Source organism: Ursus arctos, unplaced genomic scaffold (genome assembly GCF_023065955.2).
Source record: "Ursus arctos isolate Adak ecotype North America unplaced genomic scaffold, UrsArc2.0 scaffold_34, whole genome shotgun sequence".
In the NCBI taxonomy this organism is placed as follows: domain Eukaryota; kingdom Metazoa; phylum Chordata; class Mammalia; order Carnivora; family Ursidae; genus Ursus; species Ursus arctos.
The window spans coordinates 8,502,926-8,520,917 of NW_026623030.1; the positions used below are offsets into that span (position 1 = coordinate 8,502,926).

The 17,992-nt window shown below is 53.5% G+C and overlaps 1 protein-coding gene across 2 annotated transcripts; it reads right to left on the reverse strand.

Annotated features, from left to right (window-relative positions):
* Positions 1-64: 64 nt before the first annotated feature.
* TFIP11 (tuftelin interacting protein 11) lies at positions 65-14,143 on the reverse strand. 2 transcript variants are annotated; one of them, XM_026484693.4, is made up of 13 exons: positions 14,035-14,143; positions 12,147-12,364; positions 10,187-10,340; positions 9,696-9,852; positions 8,111-8,238; positions 6,583-6,735; positions 4,585-5,130; positions 4,355-4,461; positions 3,563-3,731; positions 2,978-3,221; positions 2,367-2,509; positions 1,740-1,905; positions 65-499 (listed from the first exon to the last, which is right to left on the reverse strand). In XM_026484693.4, exons 2-13 carry the CDS (start codon positions 12,353-12,355, stop codon positions 144-146), a joined length of 2,532 nt encoding a protein of 843 aa, XP_026340478.2. In that variant the 5' UTR covers positions 12,356-12,364; positions 14,035-14,143; the 3' UTR covers positions 65-143. The 2 variants fall into 2 exon arrangements, with proteins under 2 accessions (XP_026340478.2, XP_026340480.2); XM_026484695.4 differs by having other exon boundaries at positions 13,893-14,119.
* Between the last annotated feature and the right edge of the window lie 3,849 nt (positions 14,144-17,992).

The following is a 17,992-nucleotide window of genomic DNA, read 5'->3' on the forward strand; positions in this document are numbered from 1 at the left end:
TATGTCCTTTCTTGGCGACCTGAGCGGGAACATCTCCTGCATGGAGAGTAACTGCTCTTTCAAAGGAGGTTTAAAATACCATTTATTCGTGACCACGCCCCCGCCCAGGCCCTCTCTCCAGTGCAAGGCGCAGCCTGCCCCCTCTACTTGGCCATGTCGATCAGGCTCTGCAGGGAGGTGGGCACCCAGGTCTTCTCGCCCTGGACGAACACCACTCCTCGGTCGATGTAGATGACGATGCGGCCAAACGTGTAGAGCTGCTTCCCTTCGTGTCGCTTCCCGATGACCGGCATGAAAACGATATTGTGCTCCTCGGCCTTGGTCTCAATGAGGTCCTTAAAGTTCATGGGCACGGAGCTGGCAGCCACGCCGATGCCCCTCTGGGCCATGTTCTCAGCCTCCCGTCGCTCCTGCATGGCCTCGTACTGGAAGTCCTTCCTCCGCTCCGTGTGCGTGAGGTAGGCGATGTTCTCCCGCGCTCCGGGCTGCATGTAGGCACCTGGGAGAGCCGGGGGGCGGGGGGGGCGTGAGGAGAGGGGTTCCAACCGCACAGAAACGGACACTTGTGACTCGGAGGGAGGGACAGCTGGGCCTCCTAGACACAAAGCACTGAGGCAGATGGCAAGCACCTTGGGCAAGTTTAAACAACTGCCTGCTGTCACACAAAAATTGGTCTGAAGGTTTTTGGCTAATGTGTAGTAACCAGAGGGGTGATTAGCATGAATTCCTGCAAGAGCTCGATCCTTCCAGGGCTGGAAACCTTGACAACACACGGCCCAGCCTAGTTTACTCTGAGCTTCTCCACAGAGGCCCCGGCCCTGGAGGAATTTAGAATGCATTTGGGGAGCTCAAATAGATGTTGAAGGACAGTGCAGGGCCACAAGTGTCCAGTGCTGAGGGGAACGGGTGGGAACAGCTCTAGGAGGTGGCCTGGGGCCGGGGCGGCCGAGGGAGAGTTTCTGGAGAGTATGAAACTGGGGACGGCCCACTGAGGGGCCTGGATGAGAGAGAGCGTGGAAGTCTATCTGCCTCGTTCAACAGAATATATACTCTGTGAACGCTCTTTTCGTGTAACAGGCTCAAAGGATTAAAGGTTCAGGAAATAGAAATTACGGTCCCAGCTGCCACTCTAGCTGTGTGACGCTGACCAAGCTCTCGGCCTTATGGAGCTTCTCTCTGAAGCAGGGTTGGCCTGGGTACCACAGTGGCCCTTGTGTAGGGTGCGAGCACACTGACCTAGACAGTGACTCACCCAGGCACAAGCTGGGGGTGGGTATCAAGTGGACAGTCACCTGCCTACTTCGGGGACAACAAAGACACCAGCTGCAAAGTGCTGTATGGACTGTGGCTCACTTCGCCCCTCTGAGGTAAGAACCTCTAGAAGCAGGCATTCTGTTTCACAGTCAATAGGCCAGGTGAGGAGAGGCTGTGTCCGACGCCATGCGGCGAGCTGGCGCACTGGACTGGCGCACTGAGCTCTCCACAGGCATGCTGGCGAACCTGGAAGGTGGCCCTAGAGGCAGGCTCCCCCCTAGTGTGAATCCAGCTGCCGTCAGGCTCGGGTCAGGGCCCTGTGCCCCTCCCAGTGCGGGGAGAGCTGGGCAGGGGGGCCGGTGGGGAAGAGTCCGTGTTAGAGCGGACAGCCCACAGGTACCCAAAAACTCTTGCTTCTGTGTCACGTGCATGTTCACAAGCATGGTGCTCAGGGCCAGGACATCCCGAGCAGAATCCCCACTCACCGACGTTGGAGGACACCGCCCTGTTCATGATGTCAAGTGCTTCGTTAAATTTGTCCTTGACAGATGGGTGTGCCAGCACTTGGTCTGAGAACATGGACTTCCAGCCCAGGTACCACTTGGTGATCTCCTCATAATTCGGGCTGTTACTGAGCCAAGAGCACAGCACCTGCCAAAAAGAAACAAATCAGGAACTTGCGTCCACAGTGGTGGCGAATGGGAGCAAAACTTCCCAAGGGGCCTTTTGTTTTGGTCTGACTGTGGTCCTAGAAGCTGGTGACACTTGTAGGGACTGAACAGTCTGGCATTTAGCGCGGAATCTGAGTCAGCTTGGCAGCGGAGTGCCTTTGAATGTAAATTCGCTGAACCTCAGCCTCTAAACAACAGGGCTACGACGGTCCCCCCCCCCCCCGCCCGCAAAGGTAGGGGGTGAGGAGTAGAGCGAACGCACAAGAGGTGCTTATCATCTGGTGTGTGGTGCACGTTCGGTAAATAGTGGCTGCTGGGATCACTGCTCGTCTTTGCTCTGTGTGAGAGCACAACCTGACAGCGGTCCAGGGATCAAGCTCCTCCAGTCAGACCCGCCTCCATCCCAGCCCGCCCCCCAAACCACGGCAAAGCAGGGTGTACCTGGAGCCACTTGGGGAAGAAGTGCTTCTCGAGCAGCCCCACCAGGCTGGACACAGAGATCATCCCTTCCCAGTCGACGACCCAGTAGAAGGCATCCATGTGCTGCTGGTGGGGGTTAATGACCAACTCCCCGAGGCACATCCCTGCGAGAGCAGCCCAGGCTTTAAGGCAGAGTCACAGAAGCACAGAGCAGACTCCTCATCAGACAACACTGGGCTACATCTGCTTTTATGCGTCAGTTTTAAGCTCTTGACATGGCAATTCTTAAAAACCGTTTTCTTTTATAACCCAGACATAATACGTATTTAAAATCAAATACCACGAAAATTTCAGAACACCAACACCTAGCATGTTCCCAGAAGCCCCAACCAGACTAATCAGGAGCCAGGAGGCCTGCGGAGTCTGAGGCCGCTGATGTCGTCAGGACCCCGGGTACATTTATCTCCCACCTCTGTGCGCAGAATGGCACTTAGCGTGGCAAGCAATACTGCGTCCTCGGCTTTCTCCGGGAGCTCCAAGCCCATGTTTTAGGAAGCCCAGATCCTTACTGCTGGCCAGGACACCAGGGCACCAAAGCTGCTGGACCTAATGCCCTTTCCCCATTTCCTCACCCAGCTTGGGTACTATGTTCTTGACCATGAATGCCTCCCAGGAGCCCGGGGTGAAGACGTCTTTCCAGGGCTGAAGGATGAGCTTGGCGGAGGAGTCACTGGGGTGCCACTTCTGCAGGGCGCTGGACAGCTTGCTGCGGATGGGGGAGTAGAGGGGCTCCAGGCGCGCCTGCATCAGGGGCAGCCACGGGTGGACCCAGGAGTGGATGGGCACAGTGTCCGTCAGCGGGTTCCAGTTTTCCACCTGCAGAAGGCGTGGGACAAAGCAGCAGTTCCAGATGCACCGTGTGGCCAAGAGCACGGAGTTCCCACAGGCCTCTGCACAACCAAACTAACGCCCCCGGGGCAAGCGCGGAATCTCCGCGATGGCACACGTTCTGTTCGCATGAGAGAAACCAAGAAAATGGATTCCCTCCTTAAACAGGGAGGCCCTGGGGGAACAGTGCCGACAAAAGGGCTGGAGTTACCCATAGGACAGTAACCGTGTCAGCAGATTTGGTTCATTCCAGGCCTCCTGGCGGCACCGAGAGAGCAGAGAAGGGCCCCTGGTTACGCCAGCGGTCCCCCCACAACTCGGGGCCCTACCTCCTTCTGCAGCTTGGGGAAGATGAGCTGGTCCAGGATGTTATCTAAGATCCACACGGGAATAATGTGCACCCAGCTGTCCAAAAAGTCCACCATCGGGTCGCAGTTCCTTGGCTGCCACTGGGTGACGATATTTCGAACAAAAGGCATCCAGACCTCCCATATCAGCCTGTGGGAGAAAGGCAGCGGGCAGCCTAACTGCAAGGACAGGTTTCAAAGCAGACCAAATACGCCCACCACCTCTCCGGAATAAGAAAGAAAAAGGCACAGAAATGCAAGCACAGCAAACCACCGGGCCAGTCCCCATACTGGCCGGACCTGCACCTGCCTCATCCCTGCTCGCCCAGCCGTCTGCTCATCCGCAGGGCCTGGGGCGCCCTGCCAGTTCCCGCCTGCCTGGCAGGGTTGCTGTGGGGGCACAAGGGTCCCCTCTTCCAGGGACAGCCTGCCTTCCCACTAGAGCTCTGTGAGCAGCTGACTCACCTCGTGGGTCACAACTCAGATGTCACCTCCTCTCAGAGACGTCTGCTTCCAACTACTCTCGCCACCCCAAACGGGTGTGTCCTTTCTGTTCTCCATCGCTGGCCTTGTCTGTCCGCTTCTTTACCCTCCACCTGCCTTTTCCACTCCCTGCAGACCGAGGCTGTCTGCCTTACTCCCAGGGCAAGCCCGGCGCCCAGCCCGTGCGTGACGCTGACGGGCGCAGGGTGGATGAGTAAACAGAAACCTCTAGAGCAGGACCAGTCCCCACCCTCCGCAGCGGCATCTTCCTCCCCGTCCCCAAGTCAGTACCTGTGAAAGGCATCTGCCGAGAGGTCCTGCCCGCCGTGGGATAAAAGCTGGTCGTTCTCCAGGAGGCTCTTCCACTTGGAGACGACCTCGGTGCCGTAAGCGCAGTCCTGGGGGGAGACGCGGCCGTGACGCAGCCCCCTGCCCCGTGCAGCCTCTCCCGGCCCGGGCCCACCCCCTCACCCTCCCCACCCCAGGTGGGAGCAGAGGGGCTCATCTCACCAGCCACCCACCTTCAGCGGGTCCCACTCCTTGAAGTACTCCTTCATGAGCGGGTAGACGATGGCCACGGCGAGGTCCACGCGGTCGGACATCCTGTACTCCTCGTAGTACTTGTCCTGCAGGGTCTCGAAGACACGGGCGCACTCGTCCAGCGTGAGGGGGTCGCTGCAGCCGGGCTGCAGGCGCCGCTCGCACTCCTCCACCATCTCCAGGACCTTGCTGAGGTTGGCGATGACCCGCTCCTCGTGCTCCAGGACCTCCGACATCTTCTCCAGCTCGTGCGACAGGTTGACCACCATGTCCCGCTCGTGCTGCAGCTGCCGGTCGCTCTGGATGATCTCCTGCTCCGTGAGGTCGATGAGCAGCTGCAGGTTGTGCTCCAGCTCGGGCAGCGCAAAGCCCGGCGCCTTGGCCTCTTTGCCGGGCTGTGGCGGCTGCTGGGACTGTGGCGGCTGCTGGGACTGCGGCGGCAGCCCGTCGTCGGGGACGTTGTGCTTGTGGCTGATCTGGCTGTAGCTGTAGTAGACCTTCTGCTCCCGGCCGGTCATGTCGATGACCTGGGAGGAGGTGGCGTGGGGGGAGGGTCAGTGTGCGCCGTCACCGCCCTGTGAGAGCGCGAGACGGCAGGACACGGGTGCAGGTGTGCATGAGCCCCGCTATGGCGGGGGGCTGGGGGGGCCCGCAGGACGCAGCCAGCACTTCCAACCTGGTCCCTTGTGAGTACAGACTACTTAGCTGAGAAGAAAATCTAGTTCTGTGGCAAAGGAGAGGCGACACTGACGGAGGCCCGTAATAAAACAGCATATGCAATCAGACCGTCACATTGTGGTAGAAGAAAAATGCGTATTTAGGCAAAGAAAGAGATCTAGAAGGACGTGCATCAAGGTGTTAAAACTGGTAACCTATAGGAAGGAAGGAAAAGAATAGTTTTGTCTCTGTGTTTCCTAATTGCCTAAATGGTACGACACACTGCTCTGTAGTAAGTCGTCTTTTGACTTAGAAACAAAATGACACACGAGAAAACAGTGATTAGGCAAGGGCAACTTAGGAAATGAGCATTTCAAGAAAGCGGAGGAAAAACTGGAATATAAAGCATACTGAGACAAAGCCATCCGCCAGCACGGGAAGTAAGAGTGTCCCCAAGAGCCACGTGCGTTAGAGTCAGCCGGAGAAAACTAAACACGGAACACCTCAGGCCCTGCCTGCGTCTACGGACTCCAAGTCTCTGGCTAGGCCCTGCGCAGCTGCGTGGCTTACCAGCCCTCCCCGCCGAGAAACACACACACACACACTGTCCTACGCCAAACTGCAACAGACAACGGTCACCCTTGTCCTCTGGCCACTCGGGAAAGTAATGGAAAACCCAGGACTATAGGCACATTAACAGTGGCTGAAAATTTAATCCATTTCTAAAACTGAAAATACTCCATGCTGGTACGCCCCGAGGACGCTCTCGTGCACTCCTAGTCACAGACTGAGTTAGCGCACCCTTTCCACTATTCAGGAGCCTTAAAAAGCTTCCTATTTTTAACCCAGTGATTGTACTTCTAAGAATCTATCCTTAGAGAATGTCTGAAACACAGACAAGGCTTATATACAAACTAGCCAGCCCCACACCAAACCAGAAAACCGTGAAAGGTCTAGCCACACGGGTAGGACCAAATAATCTAGTACTTCATTCTCTGGGATTACACACTCACTAAAAACCATCTTCACACTGCGTTTTTATCACGGGAATGTTCTTAAGTTCACAGACTGTCACTTCAGGAAGAAGGGGCCACTGTCTCACGTACCACGAGTGCGCCCTGAGTGCCCGGCCCTCAGAACGCGACAGCTGTCCCTGGACGTGTGAGTGCAGTGAACGGGGGCAGCTACTGCCCGGTGAGAAAAAACAATTCACTAGCCTAGACAGAAGACCCGACGGGACCCGCGAGAACGTCTGGTGACTGACCAGGCTTGGGTGTGGCATTACTTGTGTTTCCCAGGGCCCGTCCCGAGGGCCCCCTTACCTTGACCTGAGAAAGCTCCTTCTGGGGGGCGGCAAGCTTCTTACTAATCCTGCCCTTGGCCTTCAACTCTTCCACTGTCTTGTATGAGTATTTGGGCTTCTTCTTGCTTCCGCTGGGGTCTTTCCTCCACTGGCTCAGCTCCTTCTGAAACTCCTGAAGCAGAGGGAGGCGGTGCGTCAAACAACAAAGGCCGCTTTTTACAGCAGCTGGGGCCGTGGAGACCATTCACAGACCTTCACTCGGTGTGGTCTTCCATTTACACAAGGCTCTGTGCTGAGCAGTGTGCCTGTGTGATACTAAAACCGGGTCCTGAGACTCCCCGACGGCCAGCCCCTCTTAGAAATGAGAAGGTTCGGAAAGCAGGTGCTCCAGACCGGAAGGAGAAACACCCAGACGAAGGCCACGCTACGGAGCAGCTACGAGGGGCGAGCACTAGGCTAGTTTTAAATTCACCTCAGGGAACAATATCAAGAATTTTTTTTTAAGTACACAAAACCTTAGTTCTCATTGAAAATGAAGGTAAATAAGCAGGCCCGAGTCTTAAGGCGAAGATACCTTTTGTAATCAGGGTTTGCAAAACTTTTCCACAGGAAGACCTGCAGCGGAGAAGGAAACTCGCTCTGAGGGGAGGAGAGTCCAGCCCACAGAAGCGGGTTTTGTGCTTGCCCTCGTTTCCTCACACTGATTTTAAACTTGTATTTTTTTTTCCCCCTAAAAAAATCTGGACTTCTACTTCAGGAAAATCTGAAAATCAAGCACTACTGAGCCCGTGTTTCTAGCAACAACTGCCTGGAGGTGAACAGGAAGCAGCCTGTAGAGAGCCAGGCCCTCGCCTGTCGGCCTCAGGCCCCACCACTCCTCGCTGCCTCACACCCGGCTCCCTGCTCACGTCTGCTGCGTGCCTGGAGCCCCCGACTCCGAGCAGTGGACACCTGCTGCCTCAACAAAAGGAGAGGCTCCGTGACAAGAACGGTGACAGCACATGTCTGCAGGCTCCTGCTTCCCCTCGTAAACGCAAAGGGGGAAAAAGTACCTCAGTCTGGAGAGCTGGCCCCTTCTGCTGCCGGAGCAGAGCGACACCCGGCTCCTGGCGGCCTCCCTGCCACACTCGAGACGAAAGCCAGCCCGCCGCAGCCTCTACGGCCTCTCCACCGGCAGGCTCGGGGCTTCGCGCTCTGCGTCCTCTGGCCTCAGGACTGGCCCCGTGCCTGTGCCTTCTTCTGCCACATAGGCACGGATGGTTTCCTTGCCCGAGACACCTTCCCTGACCACCCCATTTATGTATGTCACCCCCCCACCTTACTTCCCACGCGGGCACTTCCCCGCGCCGCCTGCCCTCACTAAGCACACTGCAGCTGCTCACTGTCTGTGTCTGCGCTCCGGGCTCTACGCCGTTCCTCGCGGTACAGCCCGCGCCAGCACGGGGCCGACAGAGGCGTGCCGCAGACACCTGCAGACTGACGGGACGAATGAACAGACGCACGAACCAACCACCGTCACCCGCCCGTGACTCCCGACCTCTGGTTACCTCTTCCGCTTCTTCTTCAGAGTCAACCACGGGGAAGTCCTGCAGGGACTGAGTGGTCCGCTCCGAGCCATAAGCTCCCACGGCACCTTTTCCCTTTCTCTGCTTGGCTTCGATCGGGTTAATGATACCTGACAAATTTCAGCAAAAGATAAACGAGATCACAGGACAAGCCATCAGTGAAACCCCCTTGCTTAGTCCTCACACAGAGTAACACAACCCAGGAAGGAAGGCTCTTCTCTGCCCCTGGAACACTGTTCAGGTTCCGTAGGATCTGAAATTGCTAAGCATTTATGGGGCCACCCAACAGGTTGCTGACATTAGGCTATGTGTGTCCTAAATACAGATTTTTTATGTCCACTTGGATTTTTTTTTTTTGGTATGGGAGAAAAGAACTATTCATACGTAAGTGGGAACTCTGGCGTGCTAAACTCTACAGTTTGGAGGAGGCTCTGGTAAGGGAGTGAACCCGTCAGAGACTACAGACAGCAGGAAGGCAGGTGAAGTGGCAGTTCAGTGAGGCCCCCTCCATTTCACTCGGTAGCTCCTGTGTCCCAGACTTTACTCGCTTTACGGCACGCGTAAGCCTTGGAAATAACTTTTCTTCTAAGGGTTTAGAGACAGGAGTACAGCATTTCAGCGAAGACCACCCACCCGCCCCTTCAGCTAATTCTGTCACAAGCTCGAATTAGGACAGTCCCCTTGTTCTCATTCCAGGTCACCATCTCCAGCTCCATGGGGGTTCTCGGACTTTTCCCACACCTAACGTGTTCAAAACATACCCTGGGTGTGACCCGAACAACTACTTGGGGGGTGGAATCTGGATTATCGACACTATTATTTATGTGCACTTGGTGACGGCTCTCGGGAAACAGGTCACACAGAGAGCGAGCAAGGTCCCGCAGGAAGAGCCCAAGTGCTTGGTCTGTGTGGTTTAGGTATCAAGGAGCCAGGGACGTGTGAGTGGAGCTGTGTGGACGGGGCCCGAGGTCAGGAGACCGGGCTGCTGGCTGCCGACGGAGGCCCCGATGTGGGATTTGCTCAGCCAGGGTTCCGGTCTCTAGGGTTGGAAAAGCTACACACTGTGTGTCACTGCTATTCCTGAAGGACAGATAGCCACGGGCACGGTCGGCCGGCTCCTGTGCCTCCGGGTTCCAGGAAAACTCATGTGCAGGGAAGCGTGCCGGGACAAAAGAAAACAGGGAGTGTGGAGGCCACGAGGTCCTTGGCAGCTAAGACCATTCCTACCAGGCAAAGTCGGAAATCTTAGGTGAAAGTATCTTATTTATAAATACCGGTAACAAACTCATTTGTTAAGAAACACTGGATAGGCCCCAAAGAAGCCTATCAGTTTGCGGCCTGTTTGAGCCGCCTTCTACAAAGCCTAAGCCTCTTTCTCCTGCAGAACAGGTGTTTTGTTGGAGTGTGATAAAGCAGACAGCTGAGGGGCACAACTGTCTGCTGCTGGCGGAGCAGGCGGCCGGGTTCAAGTGCTCTGAAAAGAGACAAAGCAAGGCAATCCCCAGCCCACCCCTCTTTCTTCCGCCTCGCCGCCCTCCTGCCTGACTGCAGGGCACCGGCGCCCCACCTTGTGCGTTCTTCCCGAGGCCCCTGCCAGGGACGTAGCCCATCTTCTGAAGCAGCTTCTGCCCGATGCCTTTTGTGTGTCTTTCCCAGCTGCCAAAATCCATGAAAGACTTGGTTCCTCCTGCAAAGCCTTTCTGGCTGGGTTTAAAATTGCCACCCTGAGCAGAAAAAAACCCAAAGTTTAGTTGATGGAAAAAGAAAAGGAAGGAAGAACCTAAAAAAGCAAGCTTGGATGACGGGAAAAGGGCCTGGCAGTCAGAGCATCATGAAAAGCGTCATACGAAGCAAAAATAGACCTGTGCCTTGTGTTAGGAAAGCAAAGGGACTGCACTGCCCACTTCGCACCTCAAAGGAACCCGCCACCATGGGGAGAAAGCTGCACAACCGGCCTCTGCTGAGCGCCCCACCCCCCCGCGACCTGTAGGAGATGCTTGGGCTGCATGACCTCCCGAGGACATTACGAAGGTCACAAGCCTAAGATGAAGATGCTACCGTCTTTAACTTCTTGGGTCCAAAATCCTTAGGAAAGTCATCCTGCTTAACAGGCTTCTCTTCATCTTCCGAATCTTCCAGCTCGGCCTCCTCTGCTGCCCCTTTCTTGAGGCCAGCGCTGATGAAGTTGACTGGCGCGGAGTAGTCGCGGGCCCTGCGGACACACACGGCCCCCAGGGGTCCATAAGGAGCCTTCTGCAGCATCGCTTGTGGAAACTCTTCTGGCCTGCGAACCCCTTAGAGGGGACCTCCAGGGATCCGTTTTAAAAGACCAACACATTCACTTATACCAAAAGGGCCCCAGATCTAGCTTCCTGTAATCACGAACACTGTTGCCTGATGTGTTCAAGGCACCTGCAGGTGAATTCTTCCCTCACCTCCCAGTATAGGTCACACTCTCCCTCAGGTCCTAAGTCAGTTACAGGAAAAAAATGCAAAATATGACAAGATAACGCAACTTTCCTTTTACATGTTTCAAAATTAACTTACTTTAAAAAGCATGTGTTTTGGACCTATTTCAAGTACAAAAACCAAGCAAGAAAGAAATTCTGATAGATAAAAACCATCAAACACAATAAAAAAAATTGTATGAATGGAAAATATATTAATGATATCGGTCAAATTCTTAGAAAAACTTCAAGTCCGTTACCTTTTTTAGTAATATGAAAACTAAAGTAAAATACCTGGGGAATTAACTCCGCGAGATGGAGAGTAGCTATGCTGACCAGGACTGTCCCGAGAACAGTACTTACAATGTCATAAACCTCGGTTCCCTTCATACAATGACCAGCCTGTCATTAAACATCCCCACGGCAGTCACAGAATTCAGAGGATTGTTTCCTAAAAGATGCAATGTAACTTAGGGGTTAAGAGCCCAAACTCAGGAGTCAGGTCCAGATTCTCAGCCTGGCCGTGTGCTTTTGGCCTCAGTTTCTTCATCTGTAAAACGGGATGCTGATAATGGTACTTTTCTGACAAGGTAAAGGATACCAACGAGTGCAGAACAAGTGAGGGGCCGTCATTATCTCATAGCTATGTAATTCTTGACCTCTGATCCTTCTATCATCCACTTTCAGGTTTCTTTGCCAGATGAGAAGGGGTTGAGCCAATCTCCATACTCTTTCTCCCCAGCCTCCTTTGTGAAAAAGGCACAGTCTCCACAAGCTGGAGCCTATAGCCGCAGACAGGACAGGGAGACAAACCCAAACTCGCTACAAGCTCTGGTCAAGCGAGCTGTGGCCAGTGCACACAGGACCTCACACTGAGGAGAAAGACGCTGGGCTGAATCCTCATCTCCCTGCCACCAACCCTGCAGGGACCCTGTCTCTGCCTCACAGAGCTCCCCCTTCCCCTGGAGCTCCATGCCAACTCTGCACATCAAAAGGTCTTCTCCAAACATAACTGCTAGCCCTGTCATCTGCTCTCTACCACAGACCCACGGGCCTCTTCTGCACTCCAGCCTGCAACACCTTCTGTACCCTCGTGGACACCTGTCACCTCCCCTCAAGAGCCTCTGCATACTCCTGCCTCTCCCCTACCACCCTCGTTATCTTCTGTTGTCATAGAAGCTCAAGGGTCGTTTCTCTAGAGAATTCTTCCCTCACCTCCCGGTATAGGTCACACTCTCCCTCAGGTCCTAAGTCAGTTACAGACTTCCACCGTGGGAATTGTTGATGCCTGCCTATCTCCATGCTCTAGTGTCTGGACTCCCGGAAGGCAAGGAATGGGAGTATAAGACCTAATACATATAACTGCTCGTTAAACACCAACGGATGGTTCAATCAGCAAAAGAGCAGCCCTCCAGCCAAAGAGGAAGCTGGGCCTCCCTAGCTGATGTTGTAGCTGCGGGACTCAGTAAGGCCAGAAGAGAAGTATATTTAGTGGGGTATCTGCCCAACCCCCTCTCCATCTTCCCTACTTCCCTAAAGCAAGGGGGAAGCAGCCCCGTGCCGGCCAGTACCGTTTGCCTCCAAAGCTGGGCCTCTCTTCATCTGAGTCTCTCTCGGCCCACACTCCATAGGTGGCCTCTTCCTTGGTCTGCCAGTGGCGCTGCCGGTTGGGGTTAAATTCATTCTGGAGATCCCAGTCGGTGATCTCAAAGTTCTCCCGCTCATCGTCATCATCATCCATGTGGCCTTCCCCATCCCGGTACAGGTGGGACAGCGACATGGCCAGTCACTAAACAAAGGGATAAAAAAGGCACACACTGTCTTGTGGTAAGTCCTGCAGGGAGCAGCAGTAGGCTTCCCTGAGTCTCTGCTCCTTGCTCCCTTCGAAAGTCCTCCAAACTCAAAGTCCGTTAAAATCAGTTGCAGTTCAATAAAGCAGACATTAAAAATATATTTTAGAAAACAACACTATTTAAACAGGTGGGATAAAAGACTCGTCCGAACAACATGTGATTCTTAAACATCTATTCCTCTGTCCTAGTCAATGTCATAAAACATCACACTCACATGTATATAAACCACATAAAAATAACTAAGTATGTTATTCTATTTATTATTGCCTCAGAAACGGGTGGGCATCTTCCTGGATCCCAGATTTTGTTGTAGTTTGTATTATATCTGGACCCTCAACAGTCTCAGGCGTGACTGATTTTAGAATATGCTTTCTGAAATACATTACTTGGTGAGACCCTAAGATTTAAAGTTTGCCTCCCAAAACATGAACCTCTTCTGAAGGCAGTAGTAATTATAAACACTACCTTAACAGACATCTGTGTACTGCCACAGAGAATTCACCTCCTGGTAGCTGGGTCATGAGATTCGGCGGTCTCTTTCGTCCGTAGATTAACTATACCGCCTCTGAGAATGCCTGTGAGCCAGATCAAATGAGATGGTGCTTAAAAAACACCTAGCCCAGGGGCACCTGGGTGGCTCAATCGGTTAAGCGTCTGCCTTCGGCTTGGGTCATGATCTCAGAGTCCTGGGACGGAGCCCCGCATCGGGCTCCCTGCTCAGCGGGGAGTCTGCTTCTCCCTCGCCCTCTGCTCCTTCCTCCCCCCACTCGTGTTCTCTCCTCTCTCTCTCTCTCGCAAACAGAATCTTTTTAAAAAAAAGTTAAAAAACACTCAGAATACAAACGCTCAAGGAACAATAGCTGTTACTGTAGCCCCAGGATTGGGTCCATCATCATTACTATTACTGGATTAGGGAAGGAGCCTAACAAAGTACTGCTAAAATCACAGCCTGACTTCAAATCCCAGCTCTACCAGGTACTCAGTGAGTATTCGAGTATTACCTACAGACGAACTGCCAAGCACGGTGCACTTCACGATAATACTTTCAATATGGGACAGCGACTGTGATTCTTACCTACCGGTTGCTTGCTACAAGCAGCCTTCACGGACAAGGAGTTCACTACCTCTGCTCGCTTCTGTCGCAAAGTTCTCCCTGCTTTATTCTACTCACTGACACACTGGTTGGGTGCAGCTAGTCCCAACCTCACCCAAGAGTGGAACGGAGGGAAATGTTCTCAGAGGAGGTAGGGAGTCAATAATACCGCTGCCTCCTTGGACACCGTAATAACCGAAGGGTTGCTAGGAGTTACAGAGCCTTTGGCACAGAGCAGTACCAAATACTTGCCAGAAGCTTCGGGCTGATAAGCTAATATAAGCATCAAGTCACTTCTAGGAGGTGGGTACTGTTAGCGTTCCCACGCTTCAGGTAAGAAAAACGAGGCTCAGGGAAGTCGGCCAACTTACCCTGGGTTCTACGCGGGCAGAGCTCGAAAGCAGGGGGGCTGGAAGCCAGGCTTCGCGGAGGGGCTCGGGGGGTCCCTCGCACTCCACTGGCTGGGACCACGCCCACACACCCCGTCTCTTCCCGCACCCTGCCCCCACTCACCTCCCCCGGGTCCCGCAGACCAAATACAGCCACCAGCTCTAGGTGAGCAGCTTACGGCCCCGGCGGCCGAAACCCGGATGTGTCTAGGTTGGCGCGCCGGAAATGACGTACTCGGTAGCGGAAGCGGCGCGCTGGTTGCCAAGGCAGCAACGGAAGGCTCGAGCGCCTTCGGCTCTGGAAGGGCGGGGCTGAGATGCGAGAAAGGAGGCGGGGATTTTCAGGGCTTCGCAAGGCTGGAGGCGTATTTCCTGGCCTCGCCGGCCTCCCTACCGCGCCCTCTAGGTGTGGACGGCGCCGAGCCACCTTGGCCCGCATGGACTCCTTTGCCAACCTGAGATTCAAAATCTGTAAAATGGGAATATAGGACTAGCTCACTGGATAGTCCTGAGGAATAGCGTGAGGCAGTAGCGGGGCCGGGACTTGGCCTGCAGGAGGGAATAATGAAGGTCAAGGCTGCCTCCTGTATCTTTGGGGCGCCCGGTCGTGGGCACAGAGCAGTTGCGTTCTGCGGGAGCTTGAGAGAGTGCAGGAATGAATGGGCAAGCTCCAGAGGTCCCAAGTATTCCCTCCAGGAGATCTTTCCCTTCTCTTCTTTTCCAGCCAGTTGGTTAATACATTCATCAGTAAAATAAATTTACTGATCTAATAGAAACGTACTGAGTGCCTACCCCGTGCTAGGCTCAAGGGAAACAGTGAAGGAAAGAGGCACCAGCCCCCCAGGAAATCCCTGGCTGCCTCTGGACTCTGTAAGCACACAGGCTCTGGAGTCCCCATGTCAGCTCTGCCACTTACAGCTGTGGGCCTCAGGCAAGTCACTACATCTCTGGAAGCTTCGGTTTCCTCTTTTGCAAAATGGTGGAGGATCCGGCGAGATAAAATATGTAAGCCGTTCCAACCACACCTGCCACACCGTAGGTGCTTAGGAAGTGTTAGCTGTTAATTTTGGCTTATATCCTTTCTCTCTCTCTCATCTCCATATGATGAAAAGATTCAAGAGGCAATTGTTAGAATTGCCCTGGACTTCTGGTCAAAGATCTGGATCTAACTTCCAGTTGTTATTAATGAATCAAGAACCTACAGGAAGCCAGTTAACTGCCATCTTCATGAGACAGGCACTGTGACTTCATGGTCTCTGTGTCCCCACTGACATGTAATGTCACCGTGCCTGACACACAGTATGTACTCAGGAAAGAAATTAGAAAGTGAGGTTTCATACAAGAGAAGGCGGGAGGGGGGAGAGTCTAACAGACTAAAAGCTTCACCAGGGAGCAGAGCAAGGAAAAACAAGGAGACGAGAGAAACTGTTTTGAGTCTGGGCCTGGAAATGTATATGCGTCTGTTTATAGGCCAAAGCCAAAGATAGAAGTAAGCTTGGCTTCTCTGTAGCTCTCTCTCCAGCTTTACAGCCCACTTGGTGGAGCTGAGGTTACTCTGATCACCAGGGACTGAGGCTCGTGGATTCGCTTCATCAAATGGACCCTGCCATGTGGCTTCTGGAGAGGGGGCCTTTGTGGACTGTGGTGGGGTCACTAAGAGTACAGGCTCTGATCCCAACAATGGGCCAAGTGGACATCACGTGATATGATGTGATAGGCCGCCCTGAGATGGTAGCATCGCTCCTGTGATGTTCCCGTCGAAGACGCATAACTGGGATGGAATCATGAGGACACCCTAAGACAAACCCAAATAAAGAGATGTTCTACCAGACAACTGGCCTGTGATCTTCAGTAGTGCCCAAGTCATGACAATCAAAGAAAGACCCCTGAAGGGCTCCAGACTGAAGGAGTCTAAGGAGACGTGACAGCTAAATGCAACACATGATTCGGAACTAGACTTTTTTTTCTATAAAGGAAGTTATGGGGACAACTGGCAGAATGTAAATGTGGTCTGAGGTTTCCATGGTAATGATGTGTTGATGTTAATCTCCGGAGTCTGCTGGTTGTCCTGTGGTTACACTGGAAAATGTCTTTGTTTGCTGGAAATACTGAAGTATTTGGGGGGGGTGATAGGGTATCAGGTAGGCAACTTAGTCTCAAGTTATTAAGGGGAAAAAAAGGTTCCCTGTGTACTTAGAATTTTTTTTAAAAGATTTTATTTATTTGAGAGAGAGCACAAGCCCTGGGGAGGGGCAGAGGGAGAAGGAGAAGCAGACTCTCTGTTGAGCACAGAGCCCAATGCAGAACTTGATCCCGGGACCCCAGGATCATGACCGGAGCCGAAGGCAGACGGTTGACCGACTGAGCCACCCGGACACCCCTAGATTTTTTTTTTTAAGATTGTATTTATATATTTGACAGAGACAGACAGTGAGAGAGGGAACACAAGCAGGGGGAGTGGGAGAAGGAGAAGCAGCTTCCCGCTGAGCAGGGAGCCTGATGCAGGGCTCCATCCCAGGATCCTGGGATCATGACCTGAGCTGAAGGCAGACACCTAACAACTAAGCCACCCCCACATCCCTAGAATTTTTTTTAAATGAAGTTAGTGGAGTAAAACATCAGGGATCCAAATCACTTTGCTCCTTCCTCCATGTGGGACGGCGGTAGGTAGCTTCCCCTCACTGCACCTCAGTTTCCCCATCTGCAAAATGGGGATGACAGTGGCACTCTAAAAGGGTTGTTTTCAGGACCAAAGAAAGAGGGGTGGCTAAGGAAGGCATCTAAAGCTGCTGGCCATAGGAAAACTAATAAGAGCTTAGTAAATGGTTATGACTGTTTTCATTTGAAAGACCCCACCTCGCACCTCTCTGCACGGGAGGCCGCTGAGCCGCAAAGATCGGTGGTTTCTCAGGATTTCTGGGTTCAGAGGCCCGGTCTCCAGAAAAGCAAGGGGAGAGGCAACCAGAGTTGTAGATGCCAATTTCATACCAGACACCATGGTCTCCCGCCACTGCCCGAAAAAAAACCCTTGCTTTGGGCCTCGGGGACATCCAGGCCCGTGTCTAGATTCCCAATGAGGTGCTCAGACGTGGAGCTGTCCCAGAAGGGTTGCCAGGCAACAAGGCTCCTTAGCAGGAGCCCGACAGGGCCGTGGACACTTGTCAGATGAAACAGCAGAGGAGGCTGGGCCGCAAGGGGCCGCGTGCACAGGCTACCCAGCGAGTTGAAGGACGGAGCCATGCCTGAAACCCAGGAGTTCCGATGTCCAGCTGGGTGCTTCGTCTGCTGCACCACGCCTGGGGCACCCGCACCATTTCCGGCCACTTACCCGAGCTAATACGTAGAGAGTGTGGCCTGTTTGGGGTCGCAGAGACAAACCCACCGCACGCATCAGCTCGTGGATTCCACAAACTTCCCCGGTTGTTTCTGTTACCCAAGTCCACGGTCCTCATCACCCCATTCCACAGCCCCGACTCCATAATGCCTTCGAAAGATTTGGGGGAAAAAAGAATCCTCCCTTAGTTACCACTTTAAATAGGTTGGTACCATAGAAACAATCCACCAGTGGCATTTCGAGGCTGATATATTTAAAGTCTAGCACAAGTACCTTTTCTAGGACGGTGACATTATACCGTTGCACATGGCTTATTCTTAGTTCGAATTTTGTCACAAAAATAGCGTGTCCTGAACTGGGGACGACTGGAAATCCAGATGAGCTGAGATTAGCAAATCTGGTTTCCCTTGAAATGCTTCCTCCTATCTTTCAAGTTTGTGAAGACTATTCTAATACGCAAAGCTGGGACGCGAGGATGCACGGGCCTGGGTGGCGTCTGTAGGGCGAGCGCCCTCACGAGCACGCGGGGAAGGGGGGGAAGCACAGCTTTCATCACTCATTCATTCACTGGTTCCTTCACTCAGGCACACGTATTTCCTGAGCTCCTCGGGATTACCTACTGCCACTAGTACCTTCCAACTTCGCGGTTTGGGGCAACAGAGAGCGTGACCCCACACGATTTCTGGGGGCAGGAATTCCAGAGTGGCTTAGCTGCTGACTCAGGTGCTGCTACAGACTCAGGATCTCT